The sequence below is a fragment of the Callithrix jacchus genome, chromosome 4 (assembly GCF_049354715.1).
Source record: "Callithrix jacchus isolate 240 chromosome 4, calJac240_pri, whole genome shotgun sequence".
Lineage (NCBI taxonomy): Eukaryota > Metazoa > Chordata > Mammalia > Primates > Cebidae > Callithrix > Callithrix jacchus.
In genome coordinates, this window is record NC_133505.1 from 143,238,113 (window position 1) to 143,264,408 (window position 26,296).

The 26,296-nt window shown below is 37.0% G+C and overlaps 1 protein-coding gene across 50 annotated transcripts in view; it reads right to left on the bottom strand.

The window, feature by feature from the left end:
- The window catches only part of MAP7 (microtubule associated protein 7), a 185,921-nt gene that overhangs the window by 104,572 nt on the left and 55,053 nt on the right, over positions 1–26,296 (bottom strand). For 9 of the 50 annotated variants that reach the window (XM_035296821.3, XM_078370157.1, XM_035296813.3 and 6 more), the window contains exon 1: positions 21,200–21,316. The exons of the other annotated variants lie outside the window; for them this stretch is intronic. In XM_035296821.3, the coding sequence (XP_035152712.1) occupies positions 21,200–21,221 (22 nt within the window). In that variant the 5' untranslated portion in view covers positions 21,222–21,316. Of the gene's footprint in view, positions 1–21,199; positions 21,317–26,296 lie in introns of those variants that run through there. 50 annotated transcript variants of the gene reach the window in all.

Genomic DNA, 26,296 nt, shown 5'->3' on the forward strand with positions numbered 1-26,296 from the left:
GCATGCCACCAGACCCAGCTAATTTTTGTATTTTTAGTAGAGGGGGATTTCACCATGTTGGCAAGGCTGATTTTGAACTCCTCAGCTCACATGATGTGCCTGCCTTGGCCTCCCAAAGTGCTTAGATTACAGGCATGAGCCACTGTGCCCAGCCCCCTTTTACTTTCATAAGGCAAACCTGTTACGCATCCTGAATATTACGTGGTTTATTGTTCGGGGTGCTAAAACCTCTGAAGTGTCACTGAAGAAACGAGAAAATGCCCTCCTCCTGTAGAAGTGCCCTTAAGAGCAGAACAAGAAATACTGTGGGAGCAGGGCCTTGTTTCATGCAGGTGAAAAGGTTTCTGTCTCCTTTGTATTAATGCATCATTGTCAAAAGGCACAAATTAATACAGGTAGTCTGCGACTTACAATGGTTTGATTTATAGTATTATGACTTTATTCCATGTTATATCATGTCAAAATTTCCTCACTTTTTAAGTCCACTGTATGTTTTACAAATTTATTTTCTAAGGTATGTGAAAACAAAAATGTTTGAAGCCTAATCAACATTTCTCAAAGCCTATAAGAAATCAGCTTCAGAGCCATGGAGGTTCATGAGCCTCCTTCGTCAGAAACACTGTGGGTATTTATTTAAAACGCAGATTCCTATGCCCCAACTCAGATGTATGAAATTTGAATCTGTAGGATTGGGTCTGGGAATTGGCACTTTGAAACAAGAATCATACTTGAATCTGATGTATACCAAAGTTGAGAACCACTGTGCTATGCTACTGTACTGCTTTGCTGTTAAATCTTCCAGACACTTGTTTCAGCCATTTTCCGGACCCATATTTATCCTTTCAATCTATAGATAGGCATTTGTTACAAACTAAATGATATGAACTCAACACAAGACATCGATGCTTATTCAGAATTTGATGGGAATTGACCAGAGACAATGCCAATAGAAATCATCTCTTGGTGCATCACTTAGTAATTTTCAGTGGTATAGAATAGTGATGTTTTCCTTAACCTGTTCCTTATGATTTGATATCAATTTTGGATAAGCTGTAAACAAGCCCACAATAGAACAGGGAGGCAAATATTCTCTTTTAAAAAAATATGGCCCTACCATGTGAACTAATAATTAAACAATGGCCCTGCTATCTAATTATCATCATAAAGAAATGTTAGAGCTCCAAGCATTTGGTATTCCATGGATGCTTTAAGATTTTAAAAAATTTTCTAGGCTAAAATTACATCAATCATGCTACTTGAAGCTTCAGTTTGGGGACTTCCATGCATAAAACTTCAACAAATGTCTCAGTTTAAAATTATTCTTAAAGAGGTTTGACCCTGCTACTCTCTACTTTTTAGAGGTAAGATGTGCAGACTATCTGCTCAAGCCTACACCTTTGCTACATCTCTCCATTTTCATATAATGAAATGAGTTCAACTGTTGGTTAAAGCATGTGATTCTACTAGTAACTGACAATGAAGGAGTTAAGGACCATCCATCCCATACTATGCCAATTTGGCATATGTATTATTTCAAGCTGAAATTACTTGAGAAACTAATTGCAGAAAGGCCTTTCTGACCTGTCCTTTCTTAAGGTGGCAAGCCATACAAATTCCTTTGAGGATGCCTTCCCTCCACTAGAGACAGAAAATAATTGGAAACTGCTGCTGCAATGAACCTGTACAAATAAACTTACTGAAGAAACGTTATCTTACACTAGCTTTACACCCCCCAATAGATCTCCTAGTGACCTCTAGAATTTACTGCCCCAGCCCAGATCCCTTTGTCCTGCCATTTCTTCACAAATTTATTATTCCTTGTCCAAAAAGTACAAAAGCTATCTGCTTTGGCCGTTTCTTTGAATCCTTACTCTCTCGTACTCCCTATGTACGTGTAAAAATTTATAAAATCTCTATCCTTTTCTCCTGTTCATCTGTCTTATGTTAATTTGATTCCTAGAACCAGCCAAAAATCCCACTTAAGAACTAAGATGGGTAGAGGTGACTTTTAGCCTCTCACAACCACCTATTAATTTTCCATGGACTTGCCAAGGAGTGAGATTTTGAACTTGTCACTCAGTGGACAGCAGAAGCTCAGTTTCAAGAAGCCATATTCATGAAGGACATACAGAAGGCACATTCATCGATATTTTCCAAAATCTATCCCAAACTAAGAGTTGTGTAATGAATAAGATTGTCTCTGTAAAAAGATATAACAAAAACTGAGTTTCTTCTATACTTTCACAACCCAATCAACACAAAGCACTTACTGTGACCTCTAGTCGCCAAAATGTGTGGGGATTTTTTCCTACCAGCAATGAATTCTGCAGCAGACACCAGCTGGATATCCTCTAAATCAATTCAATTCTGATACTACCTGTTGTGAATTGGGGTTCTCACAATCCCTCCTCACGGTTCAGTTAATTTGCTAGTGCAGCTCACAGAACTCAGGGAAACACACTTACTGATTCATTATAAAGCATATTACAAAGGATACTGATGCACACCAGATCATCAGAGGTGGAGAGGGCACAGCATGGGAGAAGGGGCACACCACCATCCAGGAATTTCCACAGGTTCAACCTTCTGGAAGCTCCCCAACCCAGTCCTTTTGGGCTTTTATGGAAGCCTCATGGTGATAACCTTCATCCCTTCTCTCCTCCCCAGAAGTTGGGGAGGTGGGGATGGGGTTGAAAATCCTGCCTTAGTCTTTCCTGTGACCAGCTCCAACCTGAGGCTACTCAGGGGCTGACGGCCACCAGGAATCTCATTCGCATACAAAAACACACATCGCTTTCGAGATTCCAAGGATTTCAGGTGTTTGCATGCCAGAAAAAAAAATGGGAACAAAGAACAAATACATATTTCACAATATCACAATCTGCTTTTAAGGCTAATCAACAACGTTAGCATATCAGACACCCATATTTGAAAAAGTCAGTGTTGTAACATTAAATGCTCAGTCTGCTTTCAATGTTTTATTAATAATTTCTACACAGAATAACAGTCAAGCATAATTTTTTTAAATTTAATCATTTATACCATAATGACCAAATTATTTTAAACAAAAACATCTCCCCCACAAACATTTCTGGGTATAAAATTTGTCTCCCCTGACATCCTAAGTCCATGGGTAAGTTACACAACTTCACCAGCAGCCACTGGAATGTATTCTATTTCTATATGCAATGAGACTATCCTTTTCAATCCGTATCATGGTATTAACAATACCAACCTCTACTGAGGTTTAATCTAAGAACATGAAACTCATCCCCCCAAAACTTGTTGTGTCTCTTGCCTAGATATTGCTGAGGTTACATCTGAACAATACATAGAAATTACTTTACAGTGATAGTATTGAGAATAACTGTATTTCTTCTAAGTAACCGATTCCTTTTCTCTTGTGTTGAACATCTGGCAAAGCTTCCCATTTGTAACTGCAGTTTGAAAGCTTAGGGGCAGATTGCGATCCACTCAAAGGACTTGCCTTTGGAAGCGCATTATTTCCCGTTCCATTTTATCTTCGAACTTTTGGTTCATCTTTTTTCTTTCTCAAACATTTCTAATTTATGATATTGCATTATCCTTTAGCTGTTCTTGTAAACAATTTTAGAGCAATGAAGAGTATCATGAATTTTTAAAAAAAAACAGGAAAAAAGTTTTAATATTATTTGAATTAAGATTTACACTTTATGGTAACACATGTTAAACTGTAATACTTAAGGAAAAATCTAAAGTCTCAATGATTGTCTGAATAAGTGGGTGTTTTTTCCAAAATAATGTCAAGTACTTGGTAAAGTTAAGGAAAAAACCTCTTGTATCAATATCAGTTTATCCTGAAAGTTATCACCTAAAACTTTTCTTAAGCAATGACTTTCATGACACTGTGCTGCTAAAATACCATAATATTAAAATGCCAACTTTTCCCAAAAAGCAAGCATGCTCAAGCAGTTAGAAATAAGAAGCTGTTTAAAGACTCTGAAGGAGTAAGCCCGTCCTGGGAATCAGGCAACAATGCTCTGGTGTCTGTGCAGGAAAAACATTACATATGAACCTAACTTGCAATAAGGTCCTTTTAGCAACATGATTATTTAAAAAAAAACAACCCTTCTATCATGAGTCTTGCCTTTTAAAAGGCTATGGTTAATGACTATGAATTCTCACAAAGGGCTCCCATTCTACAAAATGGCATTATAGCAATGCCTGAGAGATACAAGATCCAGAATGAAAAAGAAGAGAAAGTAATAAAGCAATCCTTTCTATCAGTTGCCGAGAAAGCGGGCGGGTGGGGGGGGGGGACTATTAATATTTTATTCTTTGAAAAGCCTTGTACTGTTAGAATGACTAGAAGAATCCTTCCCCCATCCATCAATGCATCTGTTCCCCACTTAAAGCATGCATGCTTACAATGTTCTAGGTACCAGGGACACAAAAGCCGGTGTTCATGAAAAAAAAACACAAAACTTAAGGCAATTTAAATTTAACAGAGTTTAACTGAGCAAAGAACAATTTGAGAATCGTCCAGTTCCCAAAACCAGAATAAATTCAGAGTCGCTCCGTGCTACCATATGGTTGAAGATTTATGTAAAGAAAAAGGAAATTGAAACACAGAAAATGTGAGTGAGGTGTAGAAACAGCCGGATTGGTTATAGCCCCGCATTTGCCTTATTTGAACGTTGTTTGAACAGCTGTCTGCTGTGATTGGCTGATACTTGGTGATTGCTAAGAGATTGGGTCTGCCTAATGTCTATCTAGACATCCAATTACGTCACAGTTCACTGTGTACCAGGAGACCTTTAGGCCAAACTTAAAATATGTAAGGAGCCAGCTTTAGGCTAAACTTAATTTAAAGGGGGACAGAAGTATGCAGGGGCCCTGCCCACAGGGATGCAGGCATTAGCCAAAGGTGGCACTAATAAACTTACAAAAGCAACTGGGATAAGGGCTCTGAGAGGGAAGAACACAGTTCTTGAAGGAACACAACAAAGAAAGCTCAAAAAATGCAAGTATTTAAAATTCCATTTGGAGGCCAGGCATGGTAACTCATATCTGTAATCCCAGCACTTTGGGATTACCAGCAGAATCACCTGAGGTCAGGAGTTCGAGACTAATGGTGGCCAACATGGTGAAACCCTACTCTACTAAAAATACGCAATTAGCTAGATGTAGAGGTACATGCTTGTAATTCCAGCTACTCAGAAGGCTGAGGCAGGAGAATAGATGGAACCTGGAGGCAGAGGCTGCAGTGAGCCAAGACTGTGCTACTGTACTCTGGCCTAGGTGACAAGAGCAAAATTCCATCTCAAAAAAAAAAAAAAAAAAATTGATTTGGTTTCTGTTTAAGTCTTTTATCCTTTCACCAACACAATTCTAAGTAGAAAAGGTATAACTAAAACAAATTAGAATCCAAACATTTCCAAGATTTCTTCACATGTTTTAAAATAGCAATTTCCCACTAACAATATCATAAATGTAGATGTTTTAACTGAATTCTTAAACAGAATTCCCAGCATAGAATATTTCTACCAGATTAAATATTTAAATTTTAATATTAAAATACTAAAATGCAAATAATCTAGCACTTCAGAATAAAATAAGCTTCTCAAACACTAAATTATCATTTCTTTAAAGGTTATTCATTAAAAAGAATAACTCTTTATTCTTTAAAAAGATATACCACACTTTTTATAGAAAGTAGATATATTTCTGGGAAGAGGAGACACCAAATACCATAAAAATCAAAGTTCTGTTTTTGGAAGGTCACTGCTGATGGGGCTCACGCAGGGAATTCTACCTGAAAATATGACTATAGAAGACAAAAATTTGGTACCCCAAATATACCTTTCTGGCATAAGGATTATTTTGAGAAACAGCAGAAACTGGAAAAGCTCTGAAAATAGAAAATAAGTTGCCCTTTTGTAAGAGAAATTTACATCCATAAAGGTGTCTCCATCTCTGTACCAGAAAGAAAGGGATGGCTCTAAATCTAAACTAGAAACTCTTATCAAGGAGAAGGCACCTACTTAAATCTGTGCAACAAACCTTACTCTTGTTTAGACATCTAAACACCTGATCATCTCCCCATAACAGGTTTTCTCTACAACTCCTTTGTTTCTGCAGACATGGATTAAAGCCACCTCCTAGACATTTACAGGCATACCTTTAATTGCACTTCCCTTTATGGCATTTTGCTGAATCTACTCTGCCTGTCCTCTCTAAAAGAACAAGAAAGCCTGGATGACAGCACATCTGTTGACAGCATAGTTTACTCAATATTTTAAGTCCACTGTTGAGACCTGCTATTCAGAAGAAAACATTTTTTTTCAAAATATTAACTGTTCATTGATGATGCATCAGGTCACCCAAGAGCTCTGATGGAGAAGTACCAGGAGATGAATGTTGTTTCCATGCCTGCTATCACAACATCCCATACTGCAGACCATGGATCAAGAAGTAACACTCTCAAGTCTTATTTCAGAAGTAAATTTCTTAAGGCTATAGCTACCATAAATAGTGATTCCCCTGACAGAGCTGAGCAAAGTAACTTAAAAACCTTCTGGAAAGGATTCTGCATTCTAAATACCCTTAGGAATACTTTGATGCATAGGAGGAGGAGGTCAAAATGCCAACATTTACAGGAGTTGAGAAGAAGATGATTCCAAATCTCATGGATAATTGAGGGGATCTAGACTTCAGTGGAGGTTAGTAACTGCAGCTGTAGTAGAAAACAGCAAGAGAACTAGAACTAGAAGGGGAATCTAAATACTGAATTGCTGCAATCTCATGATAAAACTTGAATGGATGAGGAGCTGCTTCTTATGGATGAACAAAGTAAGTGGTTTCTTAAGATGAAAGCTACTCCTGGTGAAGATACTATGAAGGCTGTTGAAATGACAAAGGATTTAGAATATTACACAAACTTAGAGAGGAAAAGACTACAATTTTGATAGAAGCTATCAATTAAAAAAAGCTATCAAACAGCATTGCATGCAACCAACTTCACTGCTATCTTAATGTTTATGACTCTCTAAAGGCTCAAATGATCATCAGCACTTTTTAGCAATAAAGTTTTCTTTTTTTGAGACAGAGTCTCCCTCTGTCACCCAGGCTGGATGGAATACAGTGGCGTGATCTCCGCTCACTGCACCCTCTGCCTCCCAGGTTCAAGACTGTTATTTCTCAGCCTACCAAGTAGCTATGATTACAGGTGCGTACCACCATGCTCAGCTAATTTTTCTATTTTTAGTAGAGACAGGGTTTGACCATGTTGGCCAGGCTGGTCTCAAACTCCTGACCTCAAGTGATCTGCCCTCCTCAGCTTTCCAAAGTGCTGGCATTGCAGGTAGGAGCCACCATGCCCAGCCAGTATTTTTAATGAAAATATGTAGGTTGTTTTTTAGATATAATGCTCACTTAATATACTACAGTATAGTGTAAATTTAACTTTTATATGCACTGGGAAACCAAAAAATTCGTGTGACTGCCTTGTGAAGTTTACTTCATTGCAGTGGTCTGGAACTGAACTCAAAGTATCTACAAGGTATGCCTGTACTCTGGAGATTCAGTAGATATTATCTAGGTATCTCTCATGCATACATGAAGTATATATGTTAATAAACTTCTGTTAGTTTTCTCTTGTTAATCTGACGTTTGTCACAAGTGTTCTTCCCAACTAAGAACTTGGGAAAAGTTATACTTTCCCCCATGCTAAGACTAATAAGCCACTCGAAATGAATGAAGAGAAAACTTTTCTATTTTTCTCATGGGTATAATTTCAAAACATTCTGATGGCAGCTCTTGGCCTATTGGCTGTAAAACCTGTGTATAACATTGAGTGTATTTCAACAAAGCTTAATAATTGATGAACATCCTACGTCATTAATTTATAATAAATCCAATCTGTTTCAGAGTGTGCAAATGCACTACTTAAGATTCTGTCCCAGTGGTAATTAGCTAATGGTGATAGTCTTTAAACTTCTTTATTTGCATTTTTCATAATGTGCCTTCTGGACAGAACAATCTTGTCAATGTTCAGTGAGTGACTTTAAGGCTTGTGGCAGTGGTCAGGCTATTTGATCACTTTCCCTAATAGTGAGGAGCTTTTCTCATCATTAGAATACATGTTAGAATAAAGAGACTTCCTCCATTAGACATAAATGGGTAGAAAATTTTGTAATTATGATTATTTTTACCATTAGGATTCCCAACAAATTTTGATAATTAGGTTTTCTTCCTTATGTTGATATGGAGGTAATGGATAAAATATTGATTTAATTTGGTAAAATAACATGAACTTTTATTAAAAAAGGAACTGAGTGCTTGTCTGGATACTGAAGAAATAGCTTCAAAGTATTCAGCCAAAGCTGTTTATTACTGACTTTTATCAACAAATGCAGATCACTTAATTTTAACTGTAAGCGTTCACTAAGAGAAATTAGTCCTTCTTGGTGCTTTTCTGTTAGTTTTGAAATTATGCAATATATTAGTAAAGTTATTTCTTTCAATGTTTCATCTCCACATTTATATTTCAACCTCTTGGTACTCTTTCTACGCAGGAACACAGAGCTCAGAGACCCTTCCCAAACTGCCAAACACTCCAAAAACAGGTTTTTAGTAGGGTTTACCCAGTTCCAACTCTAAACCACAAATGATAAGCCAGCCCCCACCCATCAGAATTCATTCATCATCTGACCTATTAAGCCCATCTGAATAAAATGCTAATTTGTATTTAAATGCTCATGAAGACTTAACCCTACCTAAATGACCTGTCTGTCTGTCTGTCTGCCTGTGTGTCTCAGGGTCTTGCTCTGTCTCCCAGGCTGCAGTCTAGTGGTGCAATCACAGCTCCCTGTAGCCTTGATTGCCTGGGCTCAAAGGATCCTCTCACCCCAGCCTTCTGAGTAGCTGGACTACAGGCATGTGACACTGTACCCAGCTAATTTTTGGTAGAGATGGGTCTCACTATGTTACCCAGGCTGTCTCAAACTCCTGGGCTCAAATGATCCTCATGCCTTAGCCTCCCAAAGTGCTGGAATTTCAGGCATTGAGCCACTGAACTTGGCTTGGAAATATCTTTTAAATAGCAAACAGCCAGGTGCAGTGGCTCACGCCAGAAATCCCAGCACTTTGGGAGGCTGAGGTGGGAGGAACACTTGAGCCCAGGAGTTCGAGATCAGCCTGGGCAACATAACAAGACCACATCTCTAAAAAAAAAAGCCTGGTGAGGTCTGCAGTTATCTTCCATCTAAAGGACTACATGAGATGTGAAATTTGGCCAATAGAAGAGACACCTGGAGACAAAAATTGCCTTGAACTTATGCTACTACTTAAAGACTACTTCCTACATAGTCATGAGTTTAGAACTATCTTTATCTATAGCTGAACTATTCCTTTCTGGATCCATGGTCAGACAATCCCTCATCTTTCATCTAGTGTATACTCTGAAGAGGAATATTAGACATGTGCTTCCAAATGTAGCAATGAATACTCTAGAAATATGAAGAGTAGACAGGTATAAATGGCAATATGTGAATATTAAAATAGAGTTACAAAGAACAACCTTATATAATGATAAAAGGGTCCTTTCACCAGGAAGATATAATAATTATAAATACATATGCACCGAATATCTGGTCATCTCAATATATAAAGCACACAATGACAGAACTGGAGAGAGCAATAAACACAATACAATAGTCGGAGGAAATCTGGATTTCCCTTTCAATAATGGCTAGAACAACCAGACAGAAAATCAATTAGGAACAGGGGACTTTAAAAACATGATAGACCAAATGGACCTAACAGACATATAGAGCACATTTCACCTCATAGCAGCAGAAGTGCACATGAAACATGCTCCAGGATATGTCCCAAAACAAGCCATAACGAATTTAAGAAGACTGAAATGACACCAAGTATTTATTCTGACAACCACAGGATTAAAATAGAAATCAACAGCAGAGAGAATAAAAGATAATTCACAAATACGTGGAATTTAAACAATATACTCTTAAATAACCAATGAATGGGTCTTTAATGACCAACAAATGGGTCTGAATATGTTACCCCAAACAATCTTTATTTTACGGATTTTGAGCCAAATGCCACTGAGAATCAGCAGACTCAATATGAAGCTCTAAAATCGAGACATAAATTTTCTTCTTATAAAGGAAATTTATATTTATATAGGAAATTTCATTTGTAGAGATATCTCCCTCTATACCAGTAGGGATGTGATGACTCCTAACTCATATCAATGGAGAAGACATCAACTTAAATATGCATACAAAACCTTACTAAACATGGCCGGGCGCAGTGGCTCACGCCTGTAATCCCAGCACTTTGGGAGGCCGAGGTGGGTGGATCACGAGGTAAAGAGATCGAGACCATCCTGGTCAACATGGTGAAACCCCATCTCTACTAAAAATACAAAAAATGGTGGCACGTGCCTGTAATCCCAGATACTCAGGAGGCTGAAGCAGGAGAATTGCCTGAACCCAGGAGGCGGAGGTTGCGGTGAGCCGAGATCGAGCCATTGCACTCCAGCCTGGGTAACAAGAGCGAAACTCCGTCTCAAAAAAAAAAACACCTTACTAAATAACCCTTGTTTATTATACTTTTCCTGGTCACTTTCCCGTAACTTGTTTACCCAACCCCAAAGCCCCAAGCCTCCACTCCTTCGTTTTAGTCTAAGACAGTACTTATGCTCAAATTCTAACCACCCACTTAGGTTACCCATAGCTGTGTGCTCCCAAGTGTACATGCTAATAAGCTTCTGTTTGTTTTCTGTTGTTAATCTGTCTTTGGCCAGTCTAATTTATAAGGTCCCAGCTGAAAAACCTAAAATAAGTAAAGAAAAAGACATTTTGCCTTCCTTACAGAGAAATTATAAAATATCTTGAGACATATAAAAAGAAAAATACAACATACCAAAAGTTATGAGATGCAGCAAAAGCAGTACTGAGAGGAAAATTTATACCTATATATGCCTACATTAAAAATAAAGGAAAAGGCCAAGCATGGTGGCTCGTGCCTGTAATCCCAGTACTTAAGGAGGCCAAGGTGGGAGAATTGCTTGAGCCCAGAAGTTCAAGACCAGCCTGGGAAATATAGAAAGACCCATCTTTACATATTATAATAATAACAAAATTAGGTGGGCATGTTGGCATGTGCCTGTGGTCCCAGCTACGTGGGAGGTTGAGGTGGAAGGATCACCTGGGCCCAGGGGGTCAAGGCTGCAGTGGGCCATGATTATGCCATGGCACTCCAGCCTGGGAACAGAGTGACACCCTGTCTCAAAAAGTAAAGAAAAAAGAAGAAAAGAAGAAGAGGAGGTGGGAGGAGGAAGGAAGAAAGAAGGAAAGAGGGACAGAGGGATGGATGGATGAACAGATGGAAGGAAGGAAGGAAGGAAGGAAGGAAGGAAGGAGGGAAGGAAGGAAGGCAGGCAGGCAAGCAAAACATTATACCTCCAAAGAGCAAGAAAAAGAAGAACAGGGCATAAAGTTAGTACAAGGAAGTAATAATGATCAGAGCGGGAAAAAAAAAGGAGAATATAAAAACACTGGGGAAAAACTAAATAAAGTTCTTTTTTTAAAATACAGAATTGACAAACCTTTTGCAAGACTAACCAAAAAAAGAAAAAAAAAAATTGGTGATGAAGCAGGAGATATTATAACTGATGCCACAGAAATGAAAAGGATCATAAGAAGCTACTATGAACAATTAAACAATTATATGCTAACAAGCTGGATAACCTAAAAAGAGGAGATAAATTTCTAGAAATACAGAACCTACTAATATTGAATCATGAAGAGATTTAAAAATCTGAATACACTGTTAAATAGTAACGAGATTGAATCAGGAATTTTAAAAAATCACCCAAAAGAAAAGCCCAGGACCAGATGGCTTCACTGGTGAATTCCACCAAACATTTCAAGAAGAATTAATTCCAATCCTTCTCAAACTCTTCCATGAAACTGAACACTCCCGCACTCAAATTTCGAAGCAGTGTTACCCTTATCCCATAGCCTAAGACATGGCAAGCCAAGACAAGCAAACTATAGGCCAATAACCCTGATGAAGACAGATACAAAAATATTCAACAAAATACTAGCTATCTGAATTCAACAGTATATTAAGAGAACAAATGAGATTTTTTCCAGGGATGTAAGAATGGTTCAACATACACGAGTTTATAGATGTGACATACCACAGTAACAGAATGACAGATTTAAAAAAAAAAAATCACATGACCATTTCAACAGCTACAGAAAAAAAATTTGACAAAATTTGATATCCTTTCATGACAAAAGCTCTCCATGAACTTGGAATAGAAGAAAATTTCCTCAAGACAATAAAGGCATATATGAAACCTCATAGCTGACATCAACTCTGTAGACAAAAACTAACAGTGTTAAGATAAGGAACAAGGCAAGGATGCCCACTCTCACCACTTCTATTCAACACAGAGCTAGAAGTACTTACCAGATCAATTAGGCAAAAAAAAAAAATAAGCACTGAAAAGGAAGAAGTAAAACTGTCTTTGTAGATGACATAATCTTATACGTAAAAAACTTTAAGAACCCACAGAAAAACTGTTAGGACTAATAAAGGAATTCAGTAAAGTTAAAAGATACCAAATCAACATACAAAAACCAGCTGCATTTCTATATATTAACAACAAACTATCCCAAAGGGAAATTAAGAAAACAGTCTCATCTATAATGGCATCAAAATTTACTTAGGAAAAAACTTAATAAGGTAATGAAAGACTTGTATACTGAAAAATCATAAAACATTGATTAAAGAAATTTTAAAAGACACAAATAAATGAAAATATATCCTATGGTTATGGATTGGAAAACTTAATATAGTCAACATGTCGACACACCCAAAGGAATCTACAGATTCAATGCAATCCATATCAAAATCCCAATGGCATTTTTTACAGAAATAGAAAAACAGTCCTATAATTCACATGAAACCCCAAAGACTTTGAATAGTCAAATGATCAGGAGAAGGAACAAAATTGTAGGCATTACACTTTCCTATTTCAAAATAGACTACAAAGCTATAGTAATCCCAACAGTACGGTAATGAAATAAAGACATACAGACAAAGAGAACAGAACAGAGAGCCCCAAAATAAGTGCACAAATACAAGGTCAACTGATTTTTAACAAAAGTGCCAAAAATACACAATGGGGAAAGGACAGTCTATTAAACAAATAATGCTGGGAAAACGAGATATCCACATGATTAAGAAAGAAATTAGACCTATTCACAAAAATCAGCTCAAAATGGATTAAACACCTAAATGTGAAGCCTGAAAGTGTAAACCTTCTTTAAAAAAAAAAAAAATCATAGGGCAAAGGTTCACAACAGTGGTCTTGGCAATGAGTTCTTGAACATGACATCAAAAACACATGCAATAAAAGCAAAAATAGACCAGTAGGACATAAACTATAAGGCTTCTGCATAGCAAAAAAAATCAACAGAGTGAAAAGGTAACCTACAAAATGGGGAGAAAATAATTGCAAACCATATTATCTGATGAGGGGTTAGTATCTAAAATACAAGAAATTCTTACAACTCAACAACAATAAAACCAAATAATCCAATTTAGAAACGGGCAAAGGAACTGAATAGATATTTCTCCAATGACAAATGGCCAATAGGTATGTGAAAAGATGCTCAATACTAAGAATCATCAGGAAAATGCAAATTAAAACCCTCATGAGCTGTTAGGATAGCTATTATCACACCTGTTAGGATAGCTATTATCAAAAAAAAAAACCCACAAAAGATAGCCGGTGTTGGAGAGGATGTGGAGGACCTGGTACCCTTGTACACTGTTACTGAGAATGTAAAATGGTGTAGCCACTATGGGAAACAGTATAAAGGTTCCTCAAAAAATAAAAAATAGAAATACCATATGATTCAGCAATCCCACTTCTGGGTATTTATCTAAAAGAACTATAATCAGAACCTCAAAGAGATATGTATACTCACATACTTACTGCAATATTATTTACAACGGCCAAGATATGGAAACAAATTAATTGCTCATCTACAAGTGAAGAAAGGTGGTATGTATGTACAGGGAATACTACTTAGCCTTTTTCTAAAAAAGAAGGAAATCTTGCCATAGGGATATCTCTGTAGGACATTATGCTATGTGAAATAACCCAGTCACAGAAGGACAAACACTGCATTATTTCACTTACGATGTATCCAAAACTGTCAAACTCACTGAAGCAGAAAATAAAATGGTGATTGCCAGGGGCCACAGGGAGGAGGAAATGCGGAGTTGCTATTCAATGGGTATAAAGTTTCAGTTATGCAAAGTGAATAAGTTCTAGAGACAGGATGTACAACACTGTGCTTATGGTTAATGATCCTGTATCATACACTGTAATATTTAAGAGAACAGATCTCATGTTAAGCATTCTTACCACAATGAACAAAACAGTTATAGTATATTAGTATACTGGCATAACTCTAGGAAAGTAATTTAGCAATATTTATCTATTGTCTTGAAAAAGTTCAAAACTGTTGACTCCATAATCCCACTTTTGAGGCACCAACTTAATGAAATGTTATAAGATATGGAAAAAGTCTTATACCTAAAGACATCCATTAAAGTAACACATGTAACTGTAAAAAATCAAAAGCAGTAATAGTCAGTGGGGGACTATTCCTTCTATGGATTGTTATCTAACCAATGAAAGTAAAAGTATTTAAAGTAAGGCAGTACCAATGGATAATTGCTCATAACATGATATTTAATGAAAATTATTAGATTATTAACATGCAATTGATGCTAAGAGGGAATACATGAAAATTACTAAAGCTGCATGAGGGTGAAGAGATTATGGATGATGTTTCTTTTTTTTTTGCCAAAATTTCTGCAATGCTTAAAATAAATGCATTTACTAATTATATACATGAAGCACTGTTTATAAAAAGATGCTTGGAAAACAGACATTTTTGTTAGTTGAAATTGGTTTATCTTCCTAATTCATCACCTAAAAACAGTTAACATATCATAGAAAGCAAAACGAAACAAGTCTGCCCTACAGTTTTTCATTTGGAAAGACTGATTTCTTCTAGGTTAGAAAGGTGCTTTGTCACACCCCCATCCTTCAATACAAGCAAATTTACAATTTCCTGGGCTGTGACTTGCAGAATGCAGCCTAATCTGCCATCCTGGGACTAGACTCTTCCTTTGGGTTGAAGTAGCTGTGGAGTTGCTGTCAAAATAAACACCACAGTGAAGCAACACCCAAAGTGCATCTGAAGATTTTTTTTTAATTAACTGCTTCAAACCCATAGCATACTTAATAGTTCCTGAGAAATACAGCCCTCCACCAGACCCAATGAGAAAACAACATTTCCATTATACATGTCCTAAGGTATATGGAACTCTTAAGTTTCATTAACAGGATTTCAATCAACTCAGTTGCTATTGGTTATAGAGTATAACCTGTAAACCTCTATACAATTTAAAACCCTCTATACAGTTGACATAATTGAGACTACTCCATCTTATTCCTAACACCCATTGTACATGTTTAAAAATATTTAAGAAAATACATAGTCAAGAATATAATTAAGAAGTATTTAATTAAACTCCAAACGCCATGTTTTGTAACTAAGAGAATTCTCACTGATGTATAGCTACAATTCATGTATGGAAACAGCTTTTGCTTATTGATTTGAATCCAATCAAAAATCCTGAATAACACATTTATGTTTTACTTTGACTATGAAACATTATTATTGAATACTTACATAAATTGTGTATTTCATTTATGAGAAAAGTAAAAATACAAATTTCAAATTTTCAAAGCAAGAAGGCTTAATAAAATGTATAAAAATGTTGATCTTTGACTATTTCATAACTGTTGTGTTAAAGAGAATCATTAAACCTTTGCATTGCTAATATTGGATCAAGTAAGTGGAAAGCTTAAATATTAACATTTACTTTCCTTGGTCCTTCATCACTTGCTATTCAGACCATGTGAGTTTACTGTCTGTGATAAGATACTAGAAACACATTTATATAACCTAATGGGTTATGATCCAGAAAATGGATTAAGGCATTATCTTTCAAAATAGAATACGCCTTGCAAAAAAGTATCCTCTGAGAATACTGAGGTTTTTAAGGACTGTTTGGGGTATTCTGAAGAAAGCTACAGATCAACACATGTAACTAAAATATAGTGAAACTTACTCATAGGCTTTAGGGTTTCCTCTCTAAACACTATTAGGAGTTTTAGATTTTGGTGAACAAATTGTCTTATGTATTAAAAAGTAGGAAAATTCCTATTTATGATATGTAGTCATATGCTAATGATTCAAGCCCGTATTCTCACACATTTAAAAATGTTAGGTTTTAAAAGACCGATTGACTTGTAGTTCACTTAAAATATATTTATTTATGTCACCTGCAGGCTCTGATTAAAAACAAATAAATTATATTGTTAGGATGGTATATCAAGCCAGGCATAGTGTCACGTACTTGTAGTCCCAGCTACTCAGGAGGCTGAGGTGGGAGGACTGCTTACTTGAGCCTAGGGGTTCCAGTCCAGCCCTGTGCAGCATAGTAAGATCTTTCTCTTAAAAAAGAAAAAAAAAAGATGGTATACCAGTGCTTTCGATTCAGTACAAAAATCTCAGTTCAGAGACTAGTCACTAGAGAATGACTCAGTGAGATGCTATGAGAAACGATTGGGGCTTTCAACGTATTACTTATATCTTAGACTATAAATGGTAAATCTCAGAACTTGAGCATTTTTAGGTTGTGTGACAGTATGTATTACCATCACAATATCCTTCCTGATTTTTCTCCCAGTTCTTTCATTTTATCTCATTTCTAGAACATACACAGCAGACTCTTATGTTTAAACGTGAACAACTCTGCCTGGACAGCATAGCAGATTCACAAGCAACACATTTCCTAGAAAAAGAATCTCTAACTTCTATCCTTAATATGCCCCTCCCTGCCAGTGTACTTTTGCCTGTGAATACCTATGTGGAGGGGAATTTAAACTCCATTTAACTGAAGATACTTCGAGGCCTCAGGAGGTTTTGATGAGTGGATGATAATATTTAAAACTTTAATTTTACAGGCCGGCGTGATGGCTCAAACCTGTAATCCCGGCATTTTAGGAGGCTGAGGCAGGTGGATTACCTGAGCTCAGGCGTTTGAGACCAGCCTGGGCAACATGGTGAAACCCTGTCTCTACTAAAAATACAAAAATTAGCTGGGCGTGGTGGTGCATGCCTGTAGTTCCAGCTACTAGGGAAGCTGAGTTAGGAGGATCGCTTGAGCCCAGGAGGCAGAGGTTGCAGTGAGTCAAGATCGTGTCATTGCACTGCAATCTGGGTGACAGAGTAAGATACTATCTCAAAGAAACCAAAACAAAAACAAAAATCCTTTAATTTTATTGATGCATGTTTCAAAGATGACTTATTCTAAATATTATAAGGCTCAAAAAAGTAAAAGTTACTGGAAATCAAAGATCATTTTCTTTGAGGAAATTTCCACCAGATTTTTATGCAGCATAATTGTGGTCAATTAATACATCTTAAGAGTTTGGTCCCATATAATTTCAAAGGCATACCATATACACAATGATATTTATGAAGAATTAAAATGCTAACCAGAAATACAATTTTCATTTGTTGAATATCTACTATGTTTCAGAATGTATTAAGTGCTTTAAATACCTTGTCTCATAAATTTATTGCTGAAAGTAAGACTGCATAAAGACTGCATGTTAGGAAACAGTCTTCATACTGTACAGAAATGAAAACTGAGGCTCAAAGAAGCAATTTGTCAACATAAATGGCTAAATTATGAATAAAACCCACATCAATTTGACTTTAAAATCTATTATCCTAACTACTATGGTACAGTGTTTTCCAAATAATTTTTTTTTTTCAAAATTTACTTTAGTCTTTTCACTGTTTTACTGGGGTGTTTTCCCCCTTAACTAGTGATATTTTGGCAAATATGGACTAGAAAGTCAAAACTTACAATCTTATTAAGGAAAGAACTGGCATTGTTTTTTAGTTTATATGTGAGTAACGCTGTATAATTTGCTTTATGGGATATAGATCCTTTTCTTGTGCATAACTCACTTGATCATCTCAAATTAAGGCCATTTTAAAGAGGAGGAGACTGAGGCTCAGGGAGGTTAAATGGGATTTGGCTGTGGTCAGGCAAACATTAAGTGTTGGACCTGAGTTTTGAAATTTTGTTTTTTGACTTTCAAGTACAATATTCCATCTTCTTGGTAAGGTACAGAGGCAAAGTAAGTTTGAGAACAGCTAGTGCTCGAGTGCTTTGCTTAACAAGATTTGCAGCTTCTAAAAAATATGCCAACCATAAAATTCCTGGTAAAGGAGCTTGAGGTGGCCACACAGCATGACCTTCATAGTGTATGTGGAACGGGCTGCCTCTCCCAAGGTGGCTGAGCAGAACTCTGGCCTCACCCGGGCTTCAGACAAGGAGAGATGTTATTCAGCCTGTGACCCGGCATTTCACCATGAAATTATCTTTCTGGAGTGCTCAATTTAACTAGCAGGAAGAAAACCTCCTGATTTTTTCCTTTTTGCTCAAAACATTGTTTGAATCATCTATGATAACAGAAGATATTTACATTGCATGTTGACTTTCGTTTCCAAAAGTTGGAACAAATCAGCAGTGGTCTGTCAACTACAGTAGATATACTTATCCATGGTTTCACTTTTTGAGGTTTCCGTTACCTGTGGTCAGCCACAGTCTGAAAATTAGTGACTACAGTACAATAAGATATTTTTAAGAGAAAGAGAGACCACATTCACATAACTCCTATTATACTATGTTATAACTGTTCTATTTTATCATTAGCTATTGTTGTTAATCTCTTACTGTGCCAAATTTATAAATTAAACTTTGTCATAGGTGTATATGCATAGGAAAAGACATAGTACATACAGGGTTCAGTGCTATTCACCATTTCAGGCATGCACTGAGGATTTTGGAACTGCAGGTGGAAGGACAATTGTACAAAAACAATTAGCATGTTCTATGACAGTGAGACTCCTGATTTTATATAAAACTGTATCCTTTTTTGTCATTTTGTTTTGTCTTTTTATAAAGACAGTATATGTGGTCTCTCCTACTTTGTGTCCTATTGAAAACTAGGGATGGATTCATTAATTTGATAATTAAGTGCCTACTGGTTGCCAGGCACTGTTCTAGGTGCTTGGGATACAGCAATGAACAAAACAGAAAACATTCGCTGCCCTCAATGAGCACATATTCTAGTGTGAGGAAAGACAATAAACGTTAAAGCATCAGGTAGTGAAAAGTGCTGAGGTCAGGCCAAACAATGACAGAGAGCACGTTTTGTCTTGGGGGTTGGGGGGGGGTCATGTGTAACTTACTGTTCATTATTCCACAGTAGCTTGAGGGTGAAAACAGGTTCTGCTCCCACAACTGTGTGGACTTTCATTAATGGGTGGCAGACCTGCCATTGGTCAAGTACACACACAGGTGCTAAGTGTACAGAGGACAGCTCCCCCTGCACCTCCACTCCAAAGAAAGTATGGTTTTTACATTGAAACTTGAATTTATGGAAACATGAAGCTACTATGTTTTCTACTTTTGCAGGAAATTGGAAAACTAGAATCAAAATCAAGTAAACAGAAATTGAGTATTTTAAAGTCACTTATCTAAGAGTTTCTAACCAGTTATCTGGATTTTAAAAACATTCTCCCCTCAATTTTAAATTTCTCTATTGGACATTTATCCAATTTCTTTACTGAGTAGTCTCTATTTCATCTTATAGAAGCAAACCTATTTTATCATATCCAAATCTAATACTTAAAAACATATGTAAACATGCTTTCTGCAAAGAAAGATACATCTCCGTAAAATAGAATCATTAAAGGTTAAAAAAAAAAAAAGGAAACTCAGCTGGTTGAACAAATATTAGGCAAGGCATTTTTACTCTCCTTTAACGTATATACACTTCTAAACATTTGAGATTGTTCCATTGTTTAATGATATTGACACACTTATAGAATATAAATAACCTGTCTGAAATCACACAACCAATAAATGTCAGAGCTAAAAGGAAAATTCAGATCCAACCCCCTAGATATTTCTGCCCTGACTCTATATTTTATAATCATAAAATACCAAAAGCAAACCACTTATTCACACTAACCCATCTTCTAACAATTGCTGGATACTGGCAACTATATATAACTCATGTATCTCTCCTATATCCGATGTAGGAGATGTGTTTTTAAAATACAAACTTGCAAATATTATCTGTGAAAACAAAGATTTATATTTTTAAAAGGCAAATAATTTAGTGAATAAAACAACTTTATTATTCTAAAAATTAAACTTAATAGAACACCCACATAAAGAAATTTATAGAAAAAGAAATAAGGTATTAAAAATTAATCTCCGAAAAGTAGTCTATAAGGTTCCAATGCCTGTAGTTTTCTCTGTAAAGCCCACATGTGACTCACTGTTTACACATCATGAAAATGAAAGCATTCTGGGAAAGAAAGACATAACTGGGTGGCACGAGTAATGTTTCCGATCAAAAACAAAACAAAATAAAAAACCAATAAGTAGGCAAGATAAATGTGATCTTTCTTCTTAGTAAGCAAACAACAGCACTCCCCAAATACACCTCTCTAAATAGAAAAGCAATCATTTTTCAAAAATCCTGATCTGATTTAGATCCGATAAATAGTAAGAGGGCTAAAACATTATGAATAAATTATATACTGAAATTTTTTTGGACAGCAGCATAATTGCATGTTTGTATAGTTTGCTACTGTTCAGCTTCTCACTGTGTTTTTGTAAAAAAAAAAAAAAGAGAGAAATAAAATAGAGAATGATGATGGTTTGCCTTTAATTTTCATGGAAACTAACATATGGCTCTAGAACATGAAGACAGAAGTATAAATACATAGTTTATATAACAAAGATCATTTTATTTAAATTTCCACTCCTTTTCCTAAGAACATTAAAACAAAGATTTAAAAAAATCTATTAGAAGATTTTCTACTTTGTATTTCTACTTGTTACAAGTATAAATTTGTCAAAATGGATTTAAAGATTGCCTGATTCTTAAATGTTCTTATTAAGGTTTTCAAAACACATTTTGAGCCCAAGAACTTACAGTCCAGTTTAGTGTCTTCCATGCTAAAATCCTTCTTTCTTGAATATCCTGCAACATATCTGCATGTCTTCCTCTTCTTGCTTTGCGTCCTCAGCCAGGCAAAGACCAAATATCAGTGAAGGGGCAGTTTAATCATGCCAAGTATTATCTCTCACACAGCGTGAGGTAGCTCAGAAGAACAGCAAAGGGTGGTGAGACATAAAACTCGACAGTCACTGTTTTTAAAAAGTAACCGTGTTCACTGAACCAAGCACAAACTGAGAAAGGCTTCTGTTCAAAAAAGCCAGTGAAGCTCAAATGGCTAGGGGTTGGGAGTAGGGGAGGCTTTTCCTGGTTAAGAAATGGTTGCTAAATATCAGCTCGATCTCAGGGATTCAAACTCAGAGGCCCCAAACAGAATGTACATTAAACATACACTAAAAACTTAATTATTTACCAGAATCATTTAAATGTTACATACAATTTCTCCAGACTCTCTGTCTGGGTTTTCTGATGCATTAACAATGACATTTAAAACCCCAAAGGTTATGGCTGATTTTGTTCCCATACCAAAAGCATCTGAAAAAGGCGATCGTTTAAAATCAGTCAGGCAGAGTGACCTCTGTTCTCCCTTCACTGCTGAGAACAGACATAGAGTCACTGAGAAAGTGTATGGAATGACATTTAGTTGCCCTGTTCTGAAGGTCCAAAAAGTTGACTTGTTTTAGCAAGTTTTGAATAATTCCGAAGGCTTTCACAGGGGAGAGGAAGAAATAGTGAATTTAAATGCTGAAGTTTTAGAAGTTATTTCTATATTCATTAAACATAGGTCCACAGAGTTTATCTTTTTATAGTCGGTGATATATTGCATTGTAAACTGAACTCAACATGTCTACCACACTTTTGACTTGGAATTACCTTTAAAAGGGGTTTTTGTTTAGGGTCATAGAGTGGGAACCGAGGAGAAAGGATCAGGTTAAACCCTTGCCTGGCCCTCACAACATTGAAAAACATGTAACTTGGGGACCAGAAAACTTTGATTAAAACCAATTAACTTAATGAGTTTGGGTGAGCAGTGGGCCCACTGTGAAAAATTTTTAGATGAAAATAAAACCTTCCAAGCCCCTCTGAACTAGCCCCTTCAAGAAGTTGGACCTGACCCAATAGAGATTGGCCACTCATGGTTTCTAAGATGTGTGAGAGTCAAGCGTGTGCACTGGACTTGGCAACTAACCTTCTGAATACCCTTGGAACTACAGACTCCTTAGGAGGAGCCAGTGGAGTGCCAGTTCCAACCCAGCATCACTCCTACTGCCCCAGGGACCCAGCATCAGAAGGTATGATCACCACTCCCCACCTACTCCATTTTCAAAAGTAGCCTATATAAACATGGGCAACACATTGTGGGCAGGGCTTCTTCATCTTGGTAATACCTTTTTTTTCTTTTTTTCCTCTCTTAAGGTACTGAAACTGACATTTTAGACTGGATAATTCCGTGTTGTGGGTGGCAGCTGAAACTTATTGATCATCTATTATGTGTCAGATATTATTCTAAGGGCTTTTACACATATGAACTGGTCTAATCTCACAACAACCCTATTATGACGGCAGTTTTATGGATGAAGAAACTGAGATGCAGAAGAACTGTTGAAGATGATAAGTGACAGACTCTTAATTCCTATACAGATGCTGCTCAACTTACAATGGGGTTATGTCCTGATAAGCCCATTAATATCCTAAGTTGAAAAACCACTTAATACACTTAACATACTGAATATTATAGCTTAGCCTAGCCTACCTTAAATGTGCTAAGAACATTGATATTAAGCTATAATTGGCAAAACCATTTAACACACAGCTTATTTTATAATACAGTGTTGAATATCTCCGTAATTTATTGAATACTGTACCCAAAGTGAAAAACAGAATTGTTGTATGGGTACTCAAAGTGTGTTTTCTACTGAAAGCATATCACTTTCACACCATCATAAAGCTGAAGACTCCTGAGCTAGGAACGGCTGCACCATGTTCCACTGCAGCATCTACCTTCCCTCTAAGTAAGGAGGTGACTTCTCACTTCCGAGCAACATAGGCATTCAGGCCAGTACTGCCTGCTGATGGGAAATGACTGGTACCACAAGTAGAGAAGAAAGGCAGGAAAAGACAGAGGACATTGTGTGGAGACAATGTACTACTCTTCCCTTAGGAAAAAAGAGTTTTTTTTTTTTTTTGACTGATGGTGATGAATTCATCCAGAAAAACAGCTGAATGCCAACAAGAGAGAAAAGAGAATTAAGGGTTTTGTATATGACAAGGGGCTCAAGCCAATTTCTCTGTCCCCGTGCATGGAGCAGTGGGTACTATCAATTATGCATTATCTTAAACTGTACACTGCACGGCCACTGTCGTAGAAAGAGGCATGATCCTAAATCCACGCATCTTTTCTCAAGACTAAGGCATCAGCTTATCACTCTACTTTTGGTTTTATTCTCCTTTTTTTCTTTCTTTCCCTCCCTCCCTGCCTTTCCTTCCTTCCTTCCTGCTTTCTTTCTTGCTTGATTTCTTTCTCTTTCTCTTTTCTTTCTCTCTTTCTTTCTTTGAAGGTCTCATTCTGCCACCCAGGCTGGAGTGCAGTGGTGTGATCTCAGCTCACTGCAACCTCTGCCTCCTGGGATCAAGTGATCCTCCCACCTCAGCCTCCTGAGTAGCTGGGACCACAGGTGCACGCCATCATGCCCAGTTTTTGTTTGTTTGTTTTTTTTATAGAGAACGGGTTTCGCCATGTTGCCCAGGCTGGTCTCAAACTCCTGGCTCAAGTGATCCTCCCGTGTCAGCCTCCCAAAGTGCTGGGATTACAGTGTGAACTTGGCTTGGTTTCCTTTTCAATATATTGTATAGCAAAGCTACATCAGTGCTGGATACTAGCAGACGGATGAAGCCCAAATTGCTAACTTACAATTTAATGTAAAGAAATGGAAATCAAGGGGAAATAAAAATTTGTTCAAGTCAAGATCACACAATAATCCCTAACAAATATAAAATACAATAAACATTTTTTTAATGGGAGTTGGTGAATTATAAACTTGACTACAGAGGAGTTTGGGGAAAATTCTGAGGAGCCATGTCCTCCTCTTCTGTGCACTGATTCATTTCCTGTTCACTGCCTACCTGCTTTCTTTAGAGTCGTTCTAACCCTGCTCTCTGGTCAAGCTCATGATTCACCAGCTCTTTCCTCAATCTTAAGTGTACGCTGCTACCGTCGAAACTGAAGAAAGCCTTGTCTTGCCCTGGTAACACGTGGAGGCTGCTCACATCCTTTCTGATTCTCTCATCAAATCTGCAATCTGACACCTTGCTCTGCTTTGTTCTTTCCTCTTTCCTGTTTCTCCCTCTTAACTTGTGGCTGCTAATAGAAAAACTGTTTTTCGTAAAACAGGAACTTTGAAGCTGCAGCAAGAATTCCACGAGGTTGAGGTATCTAGTAGCATTCCTGCTTATTGTCTCCACCCCAGCTTTCCTGAGGTATAATTGGCAAATAAAAATTGTATATGTTTAAGGCGTACAACCTAAGGAAGTGCTCTACCTAAACACTATGAAACGATTACCATAATCAAGTTAATTAATGCTTCCATCACTTCTCATAGTTATCATTTTGTGTTTGTGGTAAGATCACAAGATCTACTCTCTTAGCAAATTCAAAGAATAAAACATAATATTGTTAATGATAGTCACCATGCTGCACAGTAGGCCTCCAGAATTTAGACGTCCTACCTGAGATTTTGTACCCTTTGGCCAACATCTCATTTTCCCCACCCTCCTCTGCTTGCTTTTAAGAAAGCTTTATTCACAGAGAATTGTGTCCTCCTGCATTCTTTTGTATTCCTTAGACCACATCAGAGGTGGGAATAGTAGAGGGTGTGTGTGTGTGTGTGTGTGTGTGTGTTTTCGTGTGTGTATGACAGAGAATATATAAATGAAAAGATGAGGCCAGGCGTGGTGGCTCATGCCTGTAATCCAAGCATTTTGGGAGGCTGAGGTGGTTGGATCACTTGACGTCAGGAATTCAAGACCAGCCTGGCCAACATGGTGAAACCCCATCTCTATTAAAAATACAAAAAATTAGCTGGGCATGGTGGCAGGTGCCTGTAATCTCAGCTATTTGGGAGGCTAAGGGAGGAGAATCGCTTGTACCCGGGAGGAGGAGGTTGCAATGAGCCGAGGTCACGCCACTGCACTCCAGCCTGGGCAATAAGAGTGAGACTCTGTCTCAAAAAAAAAAAAAAGAAAAGAAAAGAAAAGAAAGATGAAGATCTAGTTGTTCTACCAGATAACTGAAAGAATCCGGATAGGCTAAGCACTTCATCTGAAAAAAAAAATTGCACTTACAGTGCATTCTCATTATTTACAAGAATTAAAAATATTTTTTCCTGCAGACTTTCATAATTTTACACTAGAATCACATACACTAAATTTCATTATCATAATTATCAAAATGGTACAGTTTAAACTCTTGGTATTTGGCAGAATTGTGTTTATCTAACATAAATGCTGAGGAGCTTGGCTGTTGCTATTTTAAGAGGGAAATGCTGAGAAACAGATTTCACTTATGTTTTATTTATGGTTACAGAAAAGTAAAAGCAGAAATTCATTTTATAAAGAAGTTTGTGCTTTTTTTGCTGAAAGCTAAAAGCACACATATAGTATACATTATTAAGGGACCCAGGTCACCCACTATTATTTGCTGCAAGCTGGTTTTGCTCATGGTGAGTCTTACTTAAACACATCTGAATTGTTTCAAATCCCAATGCAACCCAGGGGTACTGCAGCACATCACTTGCTCTGGACTCCCTTCTTAATCACAGTTCTTGATTTTCCATTGCTTTTGTGTTCAAAAAGTAATAGGTGGAGCCTAGGCAACATAGTGAAACCACCATCCCTAAAAAACACATTTTTAAAATAACAGAAATCAGAAATTGGTAAAAATAGGTGGAGCTTGCGGGGGGGGGGGGTGTACTATTTGTTTTTAACATTTACGATGTAATCTGGCACTTGGGTTTTACTTTCCATCTCAACAGTTATCTTATTCTCTTTTCTTTCTCCTTTAGAGAGTCTCTAGAG